Consider the following 23627-nt stretch of genomic DNA (forward strand, 5'->3'; position numbering starts at 1 on the left):
AGAGAGAGATACATAGAATAACAGAGAGAGAGAGATACATAAATAACAGAAAGATAAAGAGAGAGAGATACATAAATAACAGAAAGATAGGAGAGAGAGACATAAATAACAGAAAGATAGAGAGAGATACATAAATAACAGAAAGATAGGAGAGAGAGAGATACATAAATAACAGAAAGATAGGAGAGAAGAGATACATAAATAACAGAAAGATAGGAGAGAGAGAGATACATAAATAACAGAAAGATAGGAGAGAGAGAGAGATACATAAATAACAGAAAGATAGGAGAGAGAGAGAGAAAGATAGAGAGAGAGAGATACATAAATAACAGAAAGATAGGAGAGAGAGAGATACATAAATAACAGAAAGATAGAGAGAGAGATACATAAATAACAGAAAGATAGGAGAGAGAGAGATACATAAATAACAGAAAGATAGGAGAGAGAGAGAGATACATAAATAACAGAAAGATAGGAGAGAGAGAGATACATAAATAACAGAAAGATAGAGAGAGAGAGATACATAAATAACAGAAAGATAGGAGAGAGATACATAAATAACAGAAAGATAGGAGAGAGAGAGATACATAAATAACAGAAAGATAGGAGAGAGAGAGATACATAAATAACAGAAAGATAGGAGAGAGAGAGATACATAAATAACAGAAAGATAGGAGAGAGAGAGATACATAAATAACAGAAAGATAGGAGAGAGAGAGAGATACATAAATAACAGAAAGATAGGAGAGAGAGAGATACATAAATAAAGAAAGAGAGAGATAGGAGAGAGAGATACATAAATAACAGAAAGATAGGAGAGAGAGAGATACATAAATAACAGAAAGATAGGAGAGATAACAGAAAGATAGAGAGAGAGACATAAATAACAGAAAGATAGGAGAGAGAGAGATACATAAATAACAGAAAGATAGGAGAGAGAGAGATACATAAATAACAGAAAGATAGATAGGAGAGAGAAAGATAGATACATAAATAACAGAAAGATAGGAGGAGAGAGAGAGAGATACATAAATAACAGAAAGATAGGAGAGAGAGAGATACATAAATAACAGAAAGATAGGAGAGAGAGAGATACATAAATAACAGAAAGATAGAGAGAGAGAGAGATACATAAATAACAGAAAGATAGGAGAGAGAGAGAGATACATAAATAACAGAAAGATAGGAGAGAGAGAGACATAGAGAGAGAGAGAGATACATAAATAACAGAAAGATAGGAGAATAATAAATAACAGAAAGATAGGAGAGAGAGAGAAAGATACATAAATAACAGAAAGATAGGAGAGAGAGAGAGATAGAGAAATAGAGAAAGATAGAGAGAGAGATACATAAATAACAGAAATATAGGAGAGAGAGATACATAAATAACAGAAAGATAGAGAGAGAGAGAGATACATAAATAACAGAAATATAGAGAGAAAGAGATACATAAATAACAGAAAGATAGGAGAGAGAGATACATAAATAACAGAAAGATAGAGAGAGAGAGATACATAAATAACAGAAAGATAGGAGAGAGAGAGAGATACATAAATAACAGAGATAGGAGATAGAAAGATAGAGAGAGAGATACATAAATAACAGAAAGATAGGAGAGAGAGAGAGATACATAAATAACAGAAAGATAGGAGAGAGAGAGAGAGAGAGAGAGAGATACATAAATAACAGAAAGATAGGAGAGAGAGAGATACATAAATAACAGAAAGATAGGAGAGAGAGAGAGAGAGAGAGAGATACATAAATAACAGAAAGATAGGAGAGAGAGAGATACATAAATAACAGAAAGATAGGAGAGAGAGAGAGAGAGAGAGAGAGAGAGATACATAAATAACAGAAATATAGGAGAGAGAGAGATACATAAATAACAGAAAGATAGGAGAGAGAGAGAGATACATAAATAACAGAAAGATAGGAGAGAGAGAGAGAGAGAGATAGAGAGAGATAGAGAGAGAGAGAGATACATAAAATAACAGAAATATAGGAGAGAAAGAGATACATAAATAACAGAAAGATAGGAGAGAAAGAGATACATAAATAACAGAAAGATAGGAGAGAGAGAGATACATAAATAACAGAAAGATAGGAGAGAGAGAGATACATAAATAACAGAAAGATAGGAGAGAGAGAGATACATAAATAACAGAAAGATAGGAGAGAGAGAGAGATACATAAATAACAGAAAGATAGGAGAGAGAGAGAATAACAGAAAGATAGGAGAGAGAGAGAGATAATAAATAACAGAAATATAGGAGAGAAAGAGATACATAAATAACAGAAAGATAGGAGAGAGAAAGAGATACATAAATAACAGAAAGATAGGAGAGAGAGAGATACATAAATAACAGAAAGATAGGAGAGAGAGAGATATAAATAACAGAAAGATAGAAAGATAGGAGAGAGAGAGAGATACATAAATAACAGAAATATAGGAGAGAGAGAGAGATACATAAATAACAGAAAGATAGGAGAGAGAGAGATACATAAATAACAGAAAGATAGGAGAGAGAGAGATACATAAATAACAGAAAGATAGGAGAGAGAGAGATACATAAATAACAGAAAGATAGGAGAGAGAGAGATACATAAATAACAGAAAGATAGGAGAGAGAGAGATACATAAATAACAGAAAGATAAATAACAAATAACAGAAAGATAGGAGAGAGAGAGATACATAAATAACAGAAAGATAGGAGAGAGAGAGAGATACATAAATAACAGAAATATAGGAGAGAAAGAGATACATAAATAACAGAAAGATAGGAGAGAAGAGATACATAAATAACAGAAAGATAGGAGAGAGAGATACATAAATAACAGAAATATAGGAGAGAAAGAGATACATAAATAACAGAAAGATAGGAGAGAGAAAGAGATACATAAATAACAGAAAGATAGGAGAGAGAGAGATACATAAATAACAGAAAGATAGGAGAGAGAGAGAGATACATAAATAACAGAAAGATAGGAGAGAGAGAGAGAGAGCGAGAGAGAGAGAGCGAGAGAGAGAGAGCAGACACCTAAGCCCAGTCTGGTGCTCCGTGTCCCTGCCACACCAGGGTGAGTGTGTTTATTGATTCAGGAGGCGCCTGGTGATGGTGTTCTAACCCTGTTGGGGAGGCCGGTGGGGGTAGAAGGGGGGTAGGGGTGAGGCGTTTGGTAGTGCTGCTAACCCCAAGGACCTCACTGGGGGATGACAGCCTGGGTAGGAGATAATAACTCTGTCAAACAACTCCGGCAACAGCAGGTAACGAGCACACAACCAACACACACACAGACGTAAACACGCGGACGCACAGAAACACACACACACGGACCTAAACAAACACATATCAAAACGAGATACTGGGAGACGATGTTGTAGACCAGAACAAGAGACAAAAAAAACAAAAGTAACATAAGTAGTAACTAGTATGTTAGTGACTACAGCGAAGAATGATGTGGGAGGAAGGGGGGCAGGCAGGGCCAAACCATGCTTAGCACTAGTAACAGTGATCTAAGCCTTGAACAACAACAGCCCCCTGAGGAGTTACAGTGAGACACACACACTCCACAGCTGTTTACAGGCAGGACCCCTGTGTGTGTGTGTGTGTGTGTGTGTGTGTGTGTGTGTGTGTGTGTGTGTGTGTGTGTGTGTGTGTGTGTGTGTGTGTGTGTGTGTGTGTGTGTGTGTGTGTGTAGTGCAGTGTTGGTGTTGGGAAGACAGAAAACATTACAGGGCCTTTTTTTGGCACCAGGCGAAGCGAGGAGAGCGAAGGGGTGAGGAAAGAGAGAGAACGGCGGGGGCGGAGTGGAGACGTAGATGGGGGAGGGGGGGGGCGTTGGAATGAACTCTCTCAGGCTTTGTGGTGCACGTTTCCCAAGGCCCCGGCCTGGCCCCTTTGATAAATGACACATGTCATTCTGTCAGCCCATGACACTGCAGCTGGGAGGCCCTGTGATGTATGGCTCTGCTGAAAAAGGAAATCAACTTCTTTCCCTCCTCTCTCTCTCTACCTCTCTCTTGTCCTGGGCCGAGTGCATGTTCTTTTTTTTTATGAGGATTTAGGTTCTTTAGCCCAGTAAGCCGCCTCCTTTTCTCCCCCCCCTGCTCTTCTCCCCTCTCTCTTTCCCTGACACAGGCATGCTCAGAGACAGCTAGCTTGGGGCCTGGTTTGGTTCTCACTCACACAATGACACAGCTTATAATGATGTACTAATCTAGTACAACTCGAGGAAGGGCACTGCAGTGTCTGAGGTGAATCGAAGATTTATGACAGTGAGGAAGTAAACAAGGTATGAACATAGCGGGGCCTTGGCACATTCCGGTTATTCAGGATGACTGTCTCCCTACTGGGTCATCTGTCATGCATCTGTCTATGAAAAGGACAACGCTGTAATGAACATGATCCCACAGAATGAATATACACCGCATGCAATAACTAATAGCTCTGTATATCTGTTTGACGATCACACTCCAAAATAGTTTGGGGGGGGTGATGAGATGACATTTCGTAGAGAAATCGAGCACAGCCAATTAAGAGCTCTGTGAGACATGGCCGACCCTCCCTGCCTGTTAGATTAGCCTATCACAGCACCCCACTGACCCTTCGACTGCGTACGCCGCCCACACAGCAGCATGTGAGGCAACTCTCTCTCTCCCTCCCTCCCTCCCTCCCTCCCTCCCTCCCTCCCTCCCTCCCTACCTACCTCCCTCTCTATCTCTCTCTCTCTCTAACGGCTGACCTGTTATCAGTTCTCAGGAGATTTGACAGCCAACAAACCCCATAGTTTGAATCAGCTGTGACAGAGGAAATGTTTGAGTGTCCCCTCTCAATCGTCATGCAACCAAAAGTCGGTACAGAAAAACAGAGGGTGTGAATAAACTTAAAATATTGACTGATTCAGGATCAGTAGTTCAGCACATACCATCCAACCATGTGGTTGACTGAAAGAAAAAGACAGCCACATAATGCAGAGGGATCCTTTGACATCCTTCCTGAATGATGAGGTAGAATGAGGAGAGACTGATAAGAGATCAGTTAGTGTGTCTTGTCAGAAATGTCAGGAATGAGGAATAGGAGAGGACCAGATTACAGGCACCAACACAGGGTATTCATCAACACGGATTCCACACATTATTGGTCCACTGAACCACTACAACATTAAAAGAGTTCACAATGTGTTGCTATGGGGACCAGCTACTTTGACTGAGGGGGGAGGGAGAGAGAGAATAGATAGTCTAAAGCACACACACACAGAGAGAGAGAGAGAGAGAGAGAGAGAGAGAGAGAGAGAGAGAGAGAGAGAGAGAGAGAGAGAGAGAGAGAGAGAGAGAGAGAGAGAGAGAGAGAGAGAGAGAGAGAGAGAGAATAGATAGTTAAAGCACACACAGAGACAGAGAGAAAGAGAGACAGAGACAGAGAGAGAGAGGGCAAACAAAAACAAGAGTCGTCTAGTGAGAGGGCCCGGGCGGCCACCTTGGGGGTCGTGACCCACGGATGACCCCGTCAGATGTGCACTCTGGCTGGGTGCTAGCAGGGAGAGGGGCGGGAAAACAAGGCATCATTAGGGCTGAGTGATGAGCCCCTTGCCATGTTTGACCTCCTCCTTCAGTGACTACGGGGCTGCAATGCTCCACCACAGGACCGACACTGCATTTATAAATACCCGAGGGCCTTCACACACACACACACAGGCGCGCGCACACACACAGAGAGCGTGAGACACACACACACAGAGGGAGAGAGAGAATCAAACAATGCCTAAGCACACAAACACAATTCCTGAGCAACACTACTGAAACTGACCCCACACACCCGTAGCAGCACTGCTAACAGCATAGCATGCCTGTGAGACCCGCCGCATATCGCCTGTTTTACCATGAGGCACCAACACTGACCGACCCTACAAACACTGTTGCCTTTAGCTAGCATAACGTCATTCATACGTCCAGTGTGTTGCGGTTACAAACACACTGAGGCCATTGTTAACATTTTGTTTTTGTTTAGTTGTTTTTTTTGGGGGGGGGGGTTCACTTTTAATTACAGAAGAGGAAGTGGTGGGGAAAGAAAATAGAGAGAAAAATTAAACAAAAAGGCCAGTGTATGCTAGTCGCACAGTTCAGAGTGCGTATATAAGCGACTGTATAGGGGCAGGTCGCGAAACGACACAGTCCACAGTGTTGGACTCCTCGGTTGATCATGGGAGGCTAAGCAGAACCCTAAATACACATACAGTGGGGCAAAAAAGTATTTAGTCAGCCACCAATTGTGCAAGTTCTCCCACTTAAAAAGATGAGAGAGGCCTGTAATTTTCATCATAGGTACACTTCAACTATGACAGACAAAATTAGAAGAAAAAAAATCCAGAAAATCACATTGTAGGATTTTTAATTAATTTATTTGCAAATTATGGTGGAAAATAAGTATTTGCTCAATAACAAAAGTTTATCTCAATACTTTGTTATATACCCTTTGTTGGCAATAACAGAGGTCAAACGTTTTCTGTAAGTCTTCACAAGGTTTTCACACACTGTTGCTGGTATTTTGGCCCATTCCTCCATGCAGATCTCCTCTAGAGCAGTGATGTTTTGGGGCTGTTGCTGGGTAACACGGACTTTCAACTCCTTCCAAAGATTTTCTATGGGGTTGAGATCTGGAGACTGGCTAGGCCACTCCAGGACCTTGAAATGCTTCTTACGAAGCCACTCCTTCGTTGCCTGGACGGTGTGTTTGGGATCATTGTCATGCTGAAAGACCCAGCCACGTTTCATCTTCAATGCCCTTGCTGATAGGTATGGAAGGAGGTTTTCACTCAAAATCTCACGAAACATGGCCCCAATCATTCTTTCCTTTACACGGATCAGTCGTCCTGGTCCCTTTGCAGAAAAACAGCCCCAAAGCATGATGTTTCCACCCCCATTCTTCACAGTAGGTATGGTGTTCTTTGGATGCAACTCAGCATTCTTTGTCCTCCAAACACGACAAGTTCAGTTTTTACCAAAAAGTTATATTTTGGTTTTATCTGACCACATGACATTCTCCCAATCTTCTTCTGGATCATCCAAATGCTCTCTAGCAAACTTCAGACGGGCTTGGACATTTACTGGCTTAAGCAGGGGGACACGTCTGGCACTGCAGGATTTGAGTCCCTGGCGGCATAGTGTGTTACTGATGGTAGGCTTTGTTATTTTGGTCCCAGCTCTCTGCAGGTCATTCACTAGGTCCCCCCGTGTGGTTCTGGGATTTTTGCTCACCGTTCTTGTGATCATTTTGACCCCACGGGGTGAGATCTTGCGTGGAGCCCCAGATCGAGGGAGATTATTAGTGGTCTTGTATGTCTTCCATTTCCCAATAATTGCTCCCACAGTTGATTTCTTCAAACTAAGCTGCTTACCTATTGCAGATTCAGTCTTCCCAGCCTGGTGCAGGTCTACAATTGTGTTTCTGGTGTCCTTTGACATCTCTTTGGTCTTGGCCATAGTGGAGTTTGGAGTGTGACTGTTTGAGGTTGTGGACAGGTTTCTTTTATACTGATAACATGTTCAAACAGGTGCCATTAATACAGATAACGAGTGGAGGACAAAGGAGCCTCTTAAAGAAGAAGTTACAGGTCTGTGAGCCAGAAATCTTGCTTGTTTGTAGATGACCAAATACTTATTTTCCACCCTAATTTGAAAATAAATTCATAAAAAATCCTACAATGTGATTTTCCAGATTTTTTCCCCTAATTTTGTCGGTCATAGTTGAAGTGTACCTATGATGAAAATTACCGGCCTCTCTCATCTTTTTAAGTGGGAGAACTTGCACAAGTGGTGGCTGACTAAATACTTTTTTGCCCCACTGTAATTGGCCCAGCGTTGCTGAAAGTCCTAGCAATAGAAATAGACTGATTTGAGGGGCTTCATCCCGTCTAGTAATTCTATTTCTGTGGTTCCCGGTACCTCTGCTCACTGAGCCTCCGTACGCTGTGTGTTTGCCTCAATGAATCATCCCAGTGGTTATACTGTGGTAATAATAAAACAATCTCCATGATCACACACACAAACAACATTTCAAATTGCTATCATCCATCTCACCTACCCCTTTAAAAGCAGGGGGCGGGGGGGGAGTTGTACCTCGCACCCTCCCCTGCCTAGGCTGGCCGCTGGAAAAGATGATGGTAAAAAAAAATATGTGACTCTGCTGCCAAACGGGTAACGGCGCCGGGCGAGGGGATCAATGCATGGCAGACCGCCGCGACGTGAGCTGCTATGTAAAACACTGCCTTAAGTCAGCCGCATCCGGTTAATATTTAATCCCACCATCCATCTCGGCGCGAAGCGCTGCTTCCCTTTAGCTCTGCCGCTTACTTTGATTACACACAACCGTTTGGGGGGTGATAAGAGAGAGCACATCCGATTTGCATGGGGATGGAATATGGAATAAAACGCAAGTTTGATAATAGCTTGGAGCAGTCTGGGGCCAGTGTGAGAAATGGCGGGGGGGGCGGGGGGGGCCTGAGTAGGAAAAGGTGAAGCACAGGGGCTATAAAAAGCTAGCATTTCACTTGGAGGGAAGCCTTATTTAAAACAACGAGATATGCAAATACTACAGAATGGAAAAATAACACTGATAGTATCGTCTCTTTCCCAGTTATTTTTTTTTAAATGGCAAATGATTTCTAGGGAGGAATTTCCTAAGAAACAACTCCCACATGAGCATGTAAATCTCCATAACTGAATATTCCCCGAGTTCTCAGCTCTCTTCTAATACTTCTCTTCTGTCACCGGTTGTCTATTCCATGAAGGCTGTTTATAAATGGTTTTAGCATATTAATATTCTATATCCCATACTAGGTGTTTAACTGGTTTGATAATACTATGTAATATGCATGTGATACATACTCACTCTCTCAACGAAAGTGTATGAGACTGTGTTGTGATCAAATGTATTTCCGTTGGAAAAACAATCATTCAGAATGTAGTAGATGTGGTACAATACAAAATGACATTCACACACCTACAGTCATACTGTTCAGCTATCACTTGTATCTATGTTCTCCTCTCACGCACACAGGCAAACACACACACACACACACACACACACACACACACACACACACACACACACACACACACACACACACACACACACACACACACACACACACACACACACACACACACACCTCCAGCTAAACTATCCCAATGACAAACGACACACTTCTCTGCAACCCCTACTGCAAGAGCTGAGCATAGTCAGTGAAGAGGGCATTTTACCAGTCATGCCGATGACGTCATTTCCTACAACTCCCAGCAATGCCCTCAGTAATGATGTGGTGGAAGCAGTATGGGTCTCAGAATGACTTCCTCCCTACCTGCCTTTCAAACATCCAACTACTGTACACTCACACTCAACTAAACTCCTGCCAACAGTTGGGAGAAAATCTGTTTCTTTGACTTTCTTTTTTCTACACACACACACACACACACACACACACACACACACACACACACACACACACACACACACACACACACACACACACACACACACACACACACACACACACAATAGTGAAATGGATTGGGACGAGCAGTGGGGTGTGTGTTAGATGTGAGTTAAAGCATCATTTAGGGAGGAAGTAAGCCTCCACGACTGCCAATGACAAGTGTTCATTTTCTCACTCATTGAACAGAGCTAGCCACTTTACAATGTGTGCGACTGTGAGATTAGCCTGTCCTGAAATAGAGAGAGGGGGTGGTGGGAGAGGGGGGTCAAAGAAATAGATGGCGAGGAGGTTTGGTCGCTCTGTCAGAGGGAAGGTTTGCCAGTCTGACTTTGGCCTCACGGGTACTCCACACAGGATAGAGGCCACCCGTCCCGACACATTTTCCTCAACACACCCCTCTCCCATCTACCTTGGTGAGGTCTGGTGAAGAGGAGGATCATGGGAAGTCCTTATCTCTGGCTAACATCACCCATCGGGCGCCACAGCCCTCCACGGACCGAAGGGCGCAATAATTACAAATACAGCACTTTATCGATTGGCGCGCTCGACACCGCTCGTTGTTTTCGGGGGTCTACTGCTAGGGGGGCTAACCAACGTGACACGGGTACAGTGTTATTTCTTTCACAAGCCGACAGCTGGGCGAGAGAGGAGGGGTCGCCCTGGCCCACTCCACCCGGCAGTAATTCTTAATTGACACCTGTCAGGATAATGGCGGCAGTCACAGCTGCTGCAGGAGAATTTGTCCATCGTCCCGTTCATCTGTCAGCTTTAATACCCGTCCTGTGGAACTGCCCCCCTCCAGCCCTGTTGCTGCCTGCCTAGCAAGTAGCTACCCCCTCTTCTTTTTTCCTCTCCTCCTCACCCCCTTTTCTTTCGTTCTTTCGCTCCCCTGCGTTTTGCCGCCGATCTACATACTGCTTTGCTTTTAATTATTATTTTTTTTTTTAAAGGGGGTTTGAGTACTGCCCTCTCACATACTCTAAACGCAGGGCCCAACAGAAGGGAGACACCAGTGCTACACGACTACCCTTGGAATCAGCATGTATTCCATCAAACACACACACACACAACAGCACACGCATGTTCCTATTCAGAGGTTTCGGAGAGCTTTGATGTTGGGAAAAGAGTAGAAGACACAATGAGAGAGAGGTATTTAAACTAGTAAGATAGGGGGGGTGTGAGGGATACATGTTAGGAAGAGGGAGGGGGCAAGAAAGACAGGGGGAGAGAGATAAGATGGACGTGAGAGAAACAGAAAGAGGGAGGAGGATGAGCGCGAGGGTGTCCCTGGGTAGGGATCGGCTCCTCTGTAGTAGGCCCATCTTGTTTGTCTGTTTGTTTGTTGGCATCAAAGCACGTGCCTCCCGTTCTCCGTGCTCGTCCCTTGCTAACTGATGTAATGAGTGGGTAAGCTACATGTTTTTCTGCGCCGAGAAATTCAAATACTTATTAGACAAAATATTCTGTAATTGCTCATCTTTTATTGATGGCAGAAACATGTTCAATTTGGCTGGTACAGACATCCCATAGCACTGCCAAGCCTCTCGAGGAGGAACACTACCGCTGATCAAGAGAACAAATGTACTCACTGGAAATAGAATACTTTACTTAACTACATTTTCATGTTATTGACTTCTCTCAAATTATGAACCGAATAAAGCGGCAACAATTTTACAATAATTTGCTGTTAAAAACCACCTAGGCTGTAACTACTATACGGAATACAATAAGCCTACTCAGCATTAAACACTATCTACGGAATAACGTATGTAACAAAACGGGACTTTAGCATCAAAAGAAAACACAAACTCACTTAAATATTTATTAGTACAGTTACTGTGCTGCATTTACTCTCGTTCTCAATCCAATTAAAAGTCCATACAAATAACATGACTACAATACTTTCATGTAAAATAAAATAAAAAGTAGTTAAAACTATAATAACGGTGACCAAGTAAACCGAGAGGACTGGACTAGTGAATCCAATCCCAGAGGGTTGCCTTCTTCTCTATGTTTGACGTTCTTTTCTTTTCTGTCCCACAACCCCACTCCGGAGACATTTTGCTCCTGAGCCACAAAGCACATCTGGCTGCTTTAATGATACGATTTCCCATCATACTAAGCCACCCCCATTATGACCTCCCACCGTGCCACAGTGTGTGTGTGTGTGTGTGTGTGTGTCTACAGTGCAGAGAGGGCGACACTCTTCTGATGGTAGCATCGTGCCCCGAGGGCAGCTTAGTGAAAGAATGAGAAAGAAAGAGAGAGATAAGACGAGCTTAAACATTATATGAAATGTATCCTTAGCTTCACACATACAGTACTGGATGCGTACACAAAAATATATGTATGATTGTATGGCTTAAAACACTTACAAAAAATATTCCCAAAGTCACCTACTCTCATATATGCCTTATATCTGAAATATAGTTGTGACTAATAAACACACACACACACACACACACACACAACTCCAGATATGGCAGTAGAGGTTGGGCGACTGAAGGCATTAAAAAAAAAAAAGAGCTGAGCATGTTTGACCTTTGACTGGCTCAATTCCCAGATGCAAATTTAACTATTAGTCTCAGAGGGTGGCAGAAGAGCAAAACTGGCTATCGACGAAAGAAATCGATGCCACCTGCTAACGACACAGGCGCTCCAATTAAAGTAACCTCTAGTGAAACAGAGAGAAGAGAGCCTGACCGCCAAACACACACTCAGGGAACTGTTACACACACACACAGAAAAACACCCTACTGTATTTCACTGTACATTAGTGATATGTTTGTGACGTTTGTGTGTCCTAGTTAGCTTGGAGTCCTTGTGTTACTCATATGGTAAACAGAGTGTCAATGTACTGCCCTCTCACATACTCTAAACGCAGGGCCCAACAGAAGGGAGACACTAGAGTGCTACAACGACTACTCTTGTAGCACTCTAGCATCAGCATTTATTCCACCACAACACACACACAACAGCACACACATGTTCCTATTAAGAGGCATTTCGATATATCTTTGCACTCACAAATGTCCTATTCACAATTCTAACAACGACAAACGTTGATGTCTCGGTCGACTTCAGAGAAAAATCGTGTGAAACATTGAATTCGCTTAACATTTCCTTGACCTTGACTAAATTGTCCACTACATTTGCACGCACCTCCAAAAACAAATCTTTATGTTCTCCGGGCTTCCAGATTAATATAGTTTTCAGATTACTCCCAAAATATATTTTTGGCAGACAACTACAGGGAAATAAAATGGAGAAATACACCTCGTGTAAGCCGGTCCTCCTCAGGCCGTTGATTTAAGAGTGGGCCACATAAATCTCGGCATGCTGATTATTTCGAGGGCAGAATATCACGTAACAGCATCGTCAAGTTAGAGCACAAAGGTCGTTGTGTAATCTTAGCGACCCCGGGGCATGCTAAACCATTTATCCCAGGGCACTGGGCTTCTTAACCCACTCCAAATATACTGGGAGATTTTTTTTGTTTTACCAGGTTTCTAGAATGGCCCCTAAACACAAGAGCGGGAGTGATACATTTTCCACACATTAAGACTAGGGCTGTACGTGGTTTAGACATGAAGACGTGAAAAGGTGTTGTGTGTGTGTGTGTGTGTGTGTGTGTGTGTGTGTGTGTGTGTGTGTGTGTGTGTCTCCCTCACTGTGCTGCTTCAAAACATTTACACAATGTACCATCAAATAAAAGCTATACTTTGCATACTAGAATTATGTTGCATAAACATATTAACGTACTATTATCATTTCATTTTACACTGACCAAATTTTGTACAAAAATAATTATAAATAGGCCCCACCCAGAAAATGTTCTGGAAAACTTAGCTACATTTCCCGCATTATAAACCTTCACAAACCCTCAAAACGACAATTTCTCTTCTTACGCACAGTAACAATCACATGGGATATTAAGAAAGACAATTGCAGGAGTATGACGGTTATTAGACTATATAAAAAAGGGAAACATAAACATTGCACCGCCATTTGATACAGAAGTGGAGCCTCCATGTGACGACGCAGCTGATTTTGGTTCTGTGCGTCTGGCCTTTATTGCGTCGTTAAAGGCGGAGGATTAGGGAGGTCATTAAGAGGCATTGTCTCCTCCGACATGATTAGTCAGGTAGCAAAGTCCATTTGTCACCTGCACGAGCAAATTGAGTTGATACTGCACTAGGGGCTATGGGGACTGTATAATATCAACTTGATTACATCAAGGCAGATGCGGACTTGACACCTTACTGAATTTGTCAGCATTAATCGTTAGGGCCCGTCACAAATCCATCAGGTTTACAGATAATTAGGGGCCTTCTCTAATGAAGCCCAGAGAAGCAACCTTACCTTTTCTCTCGGATAATCAAGAAGCCTCTATCCCTGGGAAAGAGATGTTTTTCTCCCCAGACTACTAGCTCTGACTGGCTGAGACACACAACCTTCCAATTTAATGAAAGACAACGTCACTCTTCTCTCTTTCTTTTTTACATCACCATCAACTGATACTGATATTCAAGGACAAAATGAGACCTCAAATAAAGTAACACATATAGACACTCTTACCAACTGCCTTAAATACTCTTGTAGGATACAAACCGTAGCTCATCTTAACCTTAAATGACAGGATATCTGAAATAAGAGGAGTAGATATTATGGTTTTCCCGTGACACTACGTATACTGTATATCGGGGAAAGGCCTTTTGTACGGCTATGGCCCCATTTACAACCGTTAAACGTTCTCACACACACAAACAAACCCACACAGAACGTAAAAGGTCCCATATTAAATGTCACTCTATTCTAACCCCTGACACTAGTGAAAAATAAATACAAATAAAATGTGTCCAGACATGTCTCCTCGTGGTGCTCCGTTCAGCCATCCTCTATAATGTCCAGTCCTGTACCCCTGGGTATCCACATTTGTTTTGGTTGAACCTGGCGTCAACCCGCTCAGTGAAAATATAACTCACAACAACCTCTTTTGCCTGATGATCGCTCGAGTGCTCATTCTCTAAACCTCTATTACCATGGTACTACCATGGCGATACTACCTCGACTCTCCCTCTCCATTTCCTTATAGGCTACAAGAGTACCAGGCATGGTTCAGTAGCGACTAGCTAGCATTGAAACACTGGACCATCATGCTTTAGTTGAGCGTGTGTCTGTATTTGTGTTAAAGGGGAGGGTTGGAGGGTGCTGTTGTTTCCAACAAATGGTCATGATCATGACAGAACGGTGACACTCCCGTCTGCCAAGTTGTGATTGACCATTAAAGGCCATAATGTATAAGCCGGTCAATGACAGGCAAGCAGATCAATAGGACCATGTTGAGGGGTCAAGGTGATGGCATGTTTTCATGTAAGATCTGATCTGTTGGGAACAGCCTACATGCGATCCTATAGCCTGCTACCCAGCTTCTTTTAAAAAAAATGTGATTACAAGACAAGAGACGAATCAGATGCTACTCAACAGTGAGTATAAAGCATAAGATGGCTAGTCAACACTGTGTGTCAGAAGTGTATGAACTGTAGAGAGAAGTACTAGTTGACTACTCTTCCCAGTCAATCCAGACTGACTCCCCGTCATTTGGCGCCTATTTAAAATGATAAACCTGCTGAGTTCAAAGTCTTCGCTGCCCGGGCCCTCCTGTTCGGTCCGCTTTACACCTCATATTTCAGAACCTCTTTAAAATTCTAGAACTGTCTTTTGTTCACTCCACTTGTTAGTGCCCAACTTCAAAGGCTGCACCTCATTAGCACAGAGGTGGAAATCCCTGTCACTCATTTACATTTGTTTAAAGCGGCTTGAAAAAGAGATGAGAGTCGAAATCCAAATCACTAGACCTCAACCTTGTGTTTCGACATCTGGTTTATCCGTGGTTGTTAGATAGTAAATACTACAGTCCTGTGGATGTAGACATGGACTGCATTGGTAAAGTGTTCTGTAGGATGAGAGGAGGGTGTGCATTTGGATAAGAAGTGCAAACCTCCGTGTCTTTAACCCAGACCAGGGGGGGGCTACTGTTGGTAGGCTAATTCAGGTACCCCAATTAATTAGGATTTAGTCATTTCTGTGATCTTCAAAACACTTCCACCCCCCTCCCTCTTCCATTTCCTTTCTTTCTCTTTTTTCCCTCTATTATTTTCTCTGGAAAACAATAAAGAGATAAGGATTTCTCTCCTTTTGAAAACTTTTTTCCTTCCTTTTTTTAAGACAACCGGGGGTTGTCCTTTGAGTGGCTAGATTCGTAAGGAGCATGCGTGTCTCCATGGAGAGATGTATTGATGTTTATCAGGGATGAATAGATCAAAGGCTGCCACATGACAGGCGATCAATCACGCATCAAATCAATGATGGCAATCCTCTAATAAAACCGAAAAGAAAGAAAACCGGCTCTGGCCAGTTTTTTCTCCCCCTCTTTCGGAGTCAATTATTCATTATTACTCGCTCTTTAACACTGCAATGGACCCCAATAGAAACTCTATCTCTAACGTTTCGTTTATATAGCTACCTAAGTAGTCGACTTTTCTGGCAAGTTAACACATTAGGCCTATCGTGTCACTACAAAACGTACCGTGGTCTACTGAAATCATATGGCAAAATAGAAAATAATAATGGTCAACTAATGAAGATGTGTTGAAGGTAAAACTTATTTTTAGGCTATTACATATGCATAACAGGAAAAATGTAAAAGGGAAAAATAAAACATTTAGTGAATTAAAAATACAAAGTCCAACATTTGATCTCCATTTAGTAAGCGATGGTGAAAATGAATGTGTGTGTGTGCGCCGGTGCTTACCTGCTGATCGCCTGGGCTCTTGCTGCTTTCTCCTCGGCATAGTGACCGTCACGTTCCACGGTACTTTTCATGCAGGATTCAAAACAATTAGTCTGTCAGTGGAGAAAAACCATCCCGAACCTTTTTTTTTTCGGGAAATAACTGTCAACAGTTTTTTCTATTAGAATGGTTTGTTTCTTTTGTAATTGTGGGCTTATGCCAGACAACCTGAAACGGCCACAATGTAACTAAATATGTCCTTTAGGCCTACGAATAGAAACAAATGACTGAAGATAAAGGACAAACGAAAAAAACGGGGTTCTGTGATATCAAAACGATGCACGAATTGCGCCAGCTGAGAACATGTCTATCAAATAACATCTTTCCTCATCTCTGTGTGTCAGAAAAAGAGGCAGACATCGAAGCCAAGTTTCAGTCACTCCCCTGCTGCCATAGGGGGCTATATGGCGGTGTTGGGGCTACTTTGTATCGCCTTCACTCCAAAATAAATAAACTCTGAAGATAAACAAATAAGTCCAGTGTGAGCGAACACCTTTGAAATGTATTTCCGTGGAAGGCTGCGCTGCAAGCTCAGATCTGAAACAAAGCAGAATTGAGAGAAAATAGACAGGCATTAGATGGTTAATGTCAGTCCGTCACCACGCCACCTAGTCGGATCAAGCCTCGCCGTCAGCGGATACTTTTCTCCCCTCTCTAGTTTGAGCCGGGGTGGTAAGTTAGGGATTCTACTTACATTTCTAGTCGTGAAAATAATTATTATCAGCCGCCGATCAAGGAATGTGCAGGTGGTTGACGTGGTGAGGTGCCTGAGACTAAAGAGAAACAAACAAGGTGCAGGCATCCACCCTCGCGGAGAGAATTGTTCTTCTGTAAACTCCAGGGAGTGAACCGAGGTCTCGTCTGCTCCTCCGAGGAAAAAAATGAAAACGCAGGGAATCGAGAAGCGTTTCAGACAGTCTCAACTGATAGACAGACGCATCGAGTGGCTTTTCCTGCTTCATTTTTACTCCTCCCCTCGCGCTACAAGCGTCACCCTGACAGTAGAACCCACCTGTCAATCTTCTTAATTGTCTTGTTTTTCCTCTGATTAAAATTGAAATGACTTGACAAAGGAATGCTTGCATCGGTAGGCTAATATCAAAATGTTGCTTTGAAATATTGATCCATAAACTTCATGCGGAATGTTATTATGGCAATTAGTCAATTATTACAACACTGTTACTAGGTTAGGCTATATTACTACAATTAGCTCATCATCATCATCATATGAAATAAACTCACAGCAACTTTATTTTGCCTGACATAATGCTATCCTATGTCAAACCCAACATGGCAATGCTTTGGACTTGCATATTTTTGGAACATTCGGACTGAAGTTTCCTAATGTGAGAGCACCATCATTTACGCATGCTTGAGGAGAACAAATATCCTGCCGATAATAGCCTTTTTTTGACGGTGCTTGTTAATACCTTGAAGGGTTGTGGTTGGCACTGGCTGTGTTGGCAATTGTTTGGATTTTTGTGTACAATCGTCGAGGATATGTTTGAGACTACGATTGATTTGTTTCACCTTTACTAGGAAGTGTGTCATGTCCAGGAAGAGGAGGGACTCAAAAGAATACAAGCCGCTACAGTGACAGCTGCTACAAGGTTGCGCCGTGCTATAGCCTAGTTATCATCAAGGCAAACATTCCAAAAGCACGCTATTTCGTGTCGATCTTATGCGACAAAACTGCGCTGGTAATATTGTTTTAATTGCAATGCATCATTGCATTGGCGTGGCCTACCCTGCTACGTGAAGAAAGCCTAGCATAGGCTAACGATAAGCATATTGATATCAATGCACAGCCAGTGCCCGTGAACTTTGTCACATAATCCCTCCCTGGTGCAATGTCCACCTCTTTCTTGTTGAGAAACGGTAAGAGGGTGTTTTCGGTAATCGGCGGGGGGTGCAGAGGAACCGATGCACTTTCTAGAGTTCATTTCGTATCGCGCCGCTTCATTATAGATTTGTCATACTCCACGCACTTCATGGATTTTAAAGGTTCCTCGATACCGAGCTCCATGAAAAAGCTGGTCGTAACGAAGCGTAGCCAGAATTTCAGAGACGCCGTTGCCTTGCAAACTGTTCCAGTCCCGACACCTGGCGACGGGGACTTGCTTGTCAGAAATCGGTAAGTTTTGGTTAGAAATTGGATACAGAAGGTTCACATTTTCCGCGGGTGCGTAGCCTGTACCCTATGGATAGACTATTCCAATATTTGGCACATTTTGGAGCCAATATCTTTGATAAAATATTTGGTATTGTTTTCAAGTTATGAAAGGGTCTCTTACCTCGGTTCGAATAGCCTTATCCATCCCCATCGATATTAGTAGCTTACTTGCGACCATTTCAGGAGCGAGCAAAATACGTGAGAAATATATCCAAGTTCCGCCCCTACATTTGTCTATCAATCCATCTCGCTCTGTCCTGTCTCCTTACGTCACGAACCTGCAAACAGAAAGTCATTGGGGGGGGATAGACTCGCACGAATAGATGAGGAGATGGAGAAACAGCTTTGCATGGCATTTGGGGCTGCGGCAGGATCATCATTTTTCCGCTGCATAAAAACCAATGCGTAAGACTCAATATATGTCTATCTGATTCAAAGCAAGATATTTACAAACGTTGATTGCATTAACAGGTTACTGTAACAGAGGAATGTAGGCTACTTAATCTAACCGGTTATTTACTACAATTTAAGTCAAGGATATATTCAAATGCTGGTGTAGCCTATTAGAGCGTAGTTGATCAGTGAAATAAAGGCAGTGTCTTGCATTATGGTTGAGACCAAGGACATACTAGCATAATCTAAACATCAAAAAGCTTTGAACAAATTGTCATATGTAGCCTAAAACTTTTTCACGGGTTTGTTTTGTGTGCGTAACCTAGAAAATAAATAAAAGTTTATTGTCTTGTATGTCATTTATAATTTGAAAATGTGGAACATTGAATTGTAAATGCCATTTTCCATAGAGAAATAACATCTCTCTCGTCTTGGGAAAATGAAAGAACTGTTGATGCAGTGGTAGGTTATGTGATTTGCCCTCTCCCCGCCTCCCGAAACTGTATGGCATCACACATTGTTCTATATTTTAATGTAGGCCTATGCCCTTATACTTTCTTTCTTTTTGAACAATTATTTGTTTGTTGTCTGTAATGAATGTCCGTCATGAGTTGGCCTGGAAAATTACAACATTTAGCTATTCATCAGCTGTGGTCATGCTGCTAACAACGAGGCCTCAAGCACCTTCAACTGAAAAAAAGAAGTTAAAGGGCCTAGTTATTCAGGCATCTTTCTTGATATGTCTTATTATTTATTTGTTAATAACTACAACAGAAAGGCCAATTCTAAGGTCTCAATGCAGAGCTTGGGAATTAGCAGAAATATCTGTGATGCCGCATTTAGGCCAATGTCGGCCTTGTATTGTATAAGGCCTGCTTGGTTAAATTCTCTGAGGTGGGAAGACAGTTGCACAACAGCCTACTGTAGTCAAAGGTCATTTCATTTGACATATATGGTCTTCTTTTATGCATTATTAACCTGAATTTGCTTGACAAATGTTGAGCTTAAATTGAGATATGCATTAATATCATGTTTCAGTGACCGAGATGATTGTGCATTCAAAGTTGCCCATTTTTTAAAATCAAGCATCTTTAAGAATATCAGCCCAGTTAATTTGAGTTTTGACCTGTGAACTTGCTCTTCTTTAATGCATGGTGTTTCAGTACTGTCGGTCCATTATGAGAGATTCAGGTTCAAATATTTATTGGTACGGAATAATTCAGAAGGGCTGTAAAAGCCATTTGGAAAGTATAGTCAAACCTAGATGTTTTCCTATATTTAATTGGAGCCATTTATTTGTAACTAAACCGGGCTGTTACATTTAAGTGCTAAAAATGCAAATACAACATGCACAATGATGAGTCCCAACAAGGGTTCTTCTGGAGGATAGACAATTATTTATTTATACATTTCTTTCACACAATGATTTTTTTCTCTCTCTCTCCATGTCATCAACTGAGATGAAAACGGTTGTATTTATTTTTTCATGTCGCGGCAAAGAAATATACCAGATTTAAAAGTGCAGTTTGTTCTTGTGTGTCTCTCAAGACAATGACTCGTGACATCATGCAATGTGTTTTGTGATACCAACCTCGTCCTGTCAGTGTGAGGTGGGTGTTTATTCCCAAGACAAATGGAATCATTGCCAAAACAAACCAATGTTTCCTTTCCCGAACGATGTCGCAGATATTTCCTAGAGAATGGAAGTGAAATTGGAAGTGAAATCTTGACCTTCGCAGACATGACTGTAGGCATTCTGAAGTGCTCCTCTTATGTTATTATAACATGAGCTGCTATCATATTATTATCAACATTCAGACCATATTATCATGTTATTATCAGAATTCCGACGAAAGAACACCACTAAAGTATCCTATACCGACGTTAATTGATTTTAATTCTATGTAACAATTGTTACTCATTCTGAACTGTCATTCACGTATATCTATCCTTCTCTGTTCCATTCCATGCAGATTTGTTGGAATCAATGCCTCGGACATCAACTACTCAGCAGGCCGCTACGACCCTTCGGTGAAGCCACCGTTTGACGCCGGGTTCGAGGGCATTGGCGAGGTGGTCGGACTCGGCCTGAGTGCCAGCGCCCGCTACACCATTGGCGACACCGTGGCCTACTTTGCCGATGGGGCCTTTGCGGAGTACACGGTGATACCCATGATCAAGACCGTATCCGTACCCGCGGTGAAGCCAGAGTTCCTCACCCTGCTGTTAAGTGGTGCCACGGCCTATATCGCCATGAAGCGGCTTGGCGACCTGGTGAAGGGCGAGACGGTGCTGGTGACGGCCGCTGCCGGTGGCACAGGACAGTTTGCTGTGCAGTTCGCCAAACAGGCCGGCTGCCACGTTGTGGGCACCTGCTCCTCCAATGAGAAGGCTGGCTTCTTAAAGACCATTGGCTGCGACAGGCCCATCAACTACACGTCAGAGGACCTGAGCGCCACGCTGCGCAAAGAGTACCCACAAGGCCTGGACGTAGTCTACGAGTCCATAGGCGGCAGAATGTTTGACATGGCGGTCAGCAATCTGGCCAATAAGGGCAGGCTGATCGTGATCGGATTCATCTCAGGGTACCAAACGGCATCAGGGGTCCCAACTGTTAAAGGAGGAACTCTGCCCGTGAAGCTGCTCGAGAAGTCAGCTAGCGTGAGGGGGTTCTTCCTACCTCACTTCCTGTCTGACTACAAGGAGGCGATGGGAAGCATGATGCAGATGTTTGCTAAAGGGAAGCTGGTGTGTGAAGTGGACTGTGGGGACATGGCCCCCGAGGGCCGTTTCATGGGACTGGAGTCCGTCTTTAGGGCTGTGGACTACATGTATGCTGGGAAAAACGTGGGAAAGGTGGTGGTTGAGGTGACTCCACCCTCACTGGACAGCAAACTGTGATTTGCCTTAATGTGAATGCACTGGAATTCTCGAACAAATCAAATGTATGTATGTACAATGAAAGGAACAATGAAAATACAGAATCTAATGTATGTATGTACATTGAAATGAACAATGTAAGTATATATGTTGAAGGCAAATTACCCGAACGGTGACAATCTACAGTACTCTGAGTTTAATATATTTTTGAACAGTTTTTCACCTGAATATATTTAGATATTACTAAAATGTTGTTCTGTGAGAGAACAGTTCATTGTTTAATGTTTTAATGATTAGCTTTACTTTATTCAATAGAAAGTCCCAATAAATGGGGATAATACTTGTAGAGGGAAGATTGCTGGTGTAACAACATAGGTTATCTCAATAAAATAATGCTGTACCCCTCTAGGTCAAATGCCTCCCTCATTCTCATGCTCTCTCGCACACACACACACACACTCACTTGTTTCTTTGCTCTGTGCTCAAGACTAGAGCTAACTAAAAATGTAATCATATTAACGTTTGTGTTGACAGTAACTAGACCCGTGTCTCCATTGACTGTCCACAGCTTACGCATGATTACTGTACTCCAGACAATGTACCAGCATATCAGCTGAACTTGTCCCTCTGTTTACACAGCCGAGGACAATAATTACATACTGATCACATTTAGTGTTACCAGTTTAAACCTCTGTCATTCTTTTGGAATATAGGCCTAAGCATGCCCAGAGCAATTGACCCGTTTAGTCCCCCCCACACACACACACACACGTACAGCATGCATAAACAGATTACTCATTCATATAATTAATAAATTATCTTAAATCAACAGAAAATATTGCACATTTCTCTATGTATTGTAGGTGTACAGTAAGTTTTAAAATGGCTCATTTTGAGGAGTAATAACACTATCTATATTACATTATTTATCTTACATTCTTGATTTTAGAATCACATTTTGTTGTGTTTTGTTTTAGTAAGATCTGTTAATACTTGTCAGAACTGAATGCCGCATCAGGTGTGCTTGGTATTTTATAGCATGTTTGTGGCTGATCGAAACAGCGTTCATATAATCCATCTTTCCATTCACATGCCCCAAGCTGACCATAATAAAAACATAGTCCAGCTAACCAGAACTTGGGGTTGAAAATACCATTCGTTTTTCCCACAAGAAGCAGAAACCCACTTATATTGAATGTATTGTGGAAGGCCTACGTTTTTCTTTCTTGTTTGTTACCGTGAGGATAAGGTTCCACTTGATGTTTTGGATTCTCTTTAAGCCAATTCACTCATTTCATTTTTTGGGTAATTTAAATATTGAACCCTTTTAAGCTAAATATCATGGGGCGGCAGCGTAGCCTAGTGTTGGACTAGTAACCGGAAGGTTGCGAGTTCAAACCCCCGAGCTGACAAGGTACAAATCTGTCGTTCTGCCCCTGAACAGGCAGTTAACCCACTGTTCCCAGGCCGTCATTGAAAATAAGAATGTGTTCTTAACTGACTTGCCTAGTTAAATAAAGGTTTAAAAAATAAATAAATAAAATAAAAATGTTGTCGCCTATATTAGATGGGAGACTAACTAGGTGGGATACAATTGTCATGGAGAAATGCCTTATCTTACATTTTCTATATTAACTATTTACAAGTTAATGTGAGGGTGTTATTCTGTGGCCTTTTTTTTAAAGAAGTGAGAAAAGGTAATTAAAACATCTCTAAGACAATACGTTATGTATCAAGCCTAGGAACACAAAAACAAACACCTGTTTCCACCTGGGAGGGACGTCTGTGTGTTCATGCACTGTGAACATGCAATATCCTCCTCCAGGTGGCCACTC

General features: G+C 42.2%; 2 protein-coding genes across 4 annotated transcripts in view; one reads left to right on the forward strand and one right to left on the reverse strand.

The window, feature by feature from the left end:
- Positions 1-18770, reverse strand: part of LOC127914277 (teashirt homolog 1-like) — a 48842-nt gene extending 30072 nt beyond the window's left edge. The window contains exons 1-2 of one of the 2 annotated variants that reach the window (XM_052489343.1): positions 18641-18770; positions 16308-16883 (exon numbers count right to left, since the gene is read on the reverse strand). In XM_052489343.1, the coding sequence (XP_052345303.1) occupies positions 16308-16347 (40 nt within the window). In that variant the 5' untranslated portion in view covers positions 16348-16883; positions 18641-18770. Of the gene's footprint in view, positions 1-16307; positions 16884-17040; positions 17289-18640 lie in introns of those variants that run through there. The other variant, XM_052489342.1, reaches the window with a different exon arrangement.
- On the forward strand, positions 17917-23339 carry LOC118379851 (prostaglandin reductase 3-like). 2 transcript variants are annotated; one of them, XM_035766855.2, is made up of 2 exons: positions 17917-18480; positions 20886-23339. In XM_035766855.2, exons 1-2 carry the CDS (start codon positions 18197-18199, stop codon positions 21811-21813), a joined length of 1212 nt encoding a protein of 403 aa, XP_035622748.1. In that variant the 5' UTR covers positions 17917-18196; the 3' UTR covers positions 21814-23339. The 2 variants fall into 2 exon arrangements, with proteins under 2 accessions (XP_035622748.1, XP_035622749.1); XM_035766856.2 differs by lacking the exon at positions 17917-18480 and adding an exon at positions 18804-18924.
- The last annotated feature ends 288 nt before the right edge of the window (positions 23340-23627 follow it).

The sequence above is a fragment of the Oncorhynchus keta genome, chromosome 31, assembly GCF_023373465.1.
Source record: "Oncorhynchus keta strain PuntledgeMale-10-30-2019 chromosome 31, Oket_V2, whole genome shotgun sequence".
Classification (NCBI taxonomy): Eukaryota; Metazoa; Chordata; class Actinopteri; order Salmoniformes; family Salmonidae; genus Oncorhynchus; species Oncorhynchus keta.

What these genes read in the sequence shown, in the direction of transcription:
- LOC118379851 (XM_035766855.2), top strand. Translation starts at nt 18,197, where the DNA reads ATGTCCACCTCTTTCTTGTTGAGAAACGGTAAGAGGGTGTTTTCGGTA. An exon ending in GACTTGCTTGTCAGAAATCG is followed by an intron (nt 18,481 to 20,885) that starts GTAAGTTTTGGT and finishes CATTCCATGCAG; the next exon opens with ATTTGTTGGAATCAATGCCT.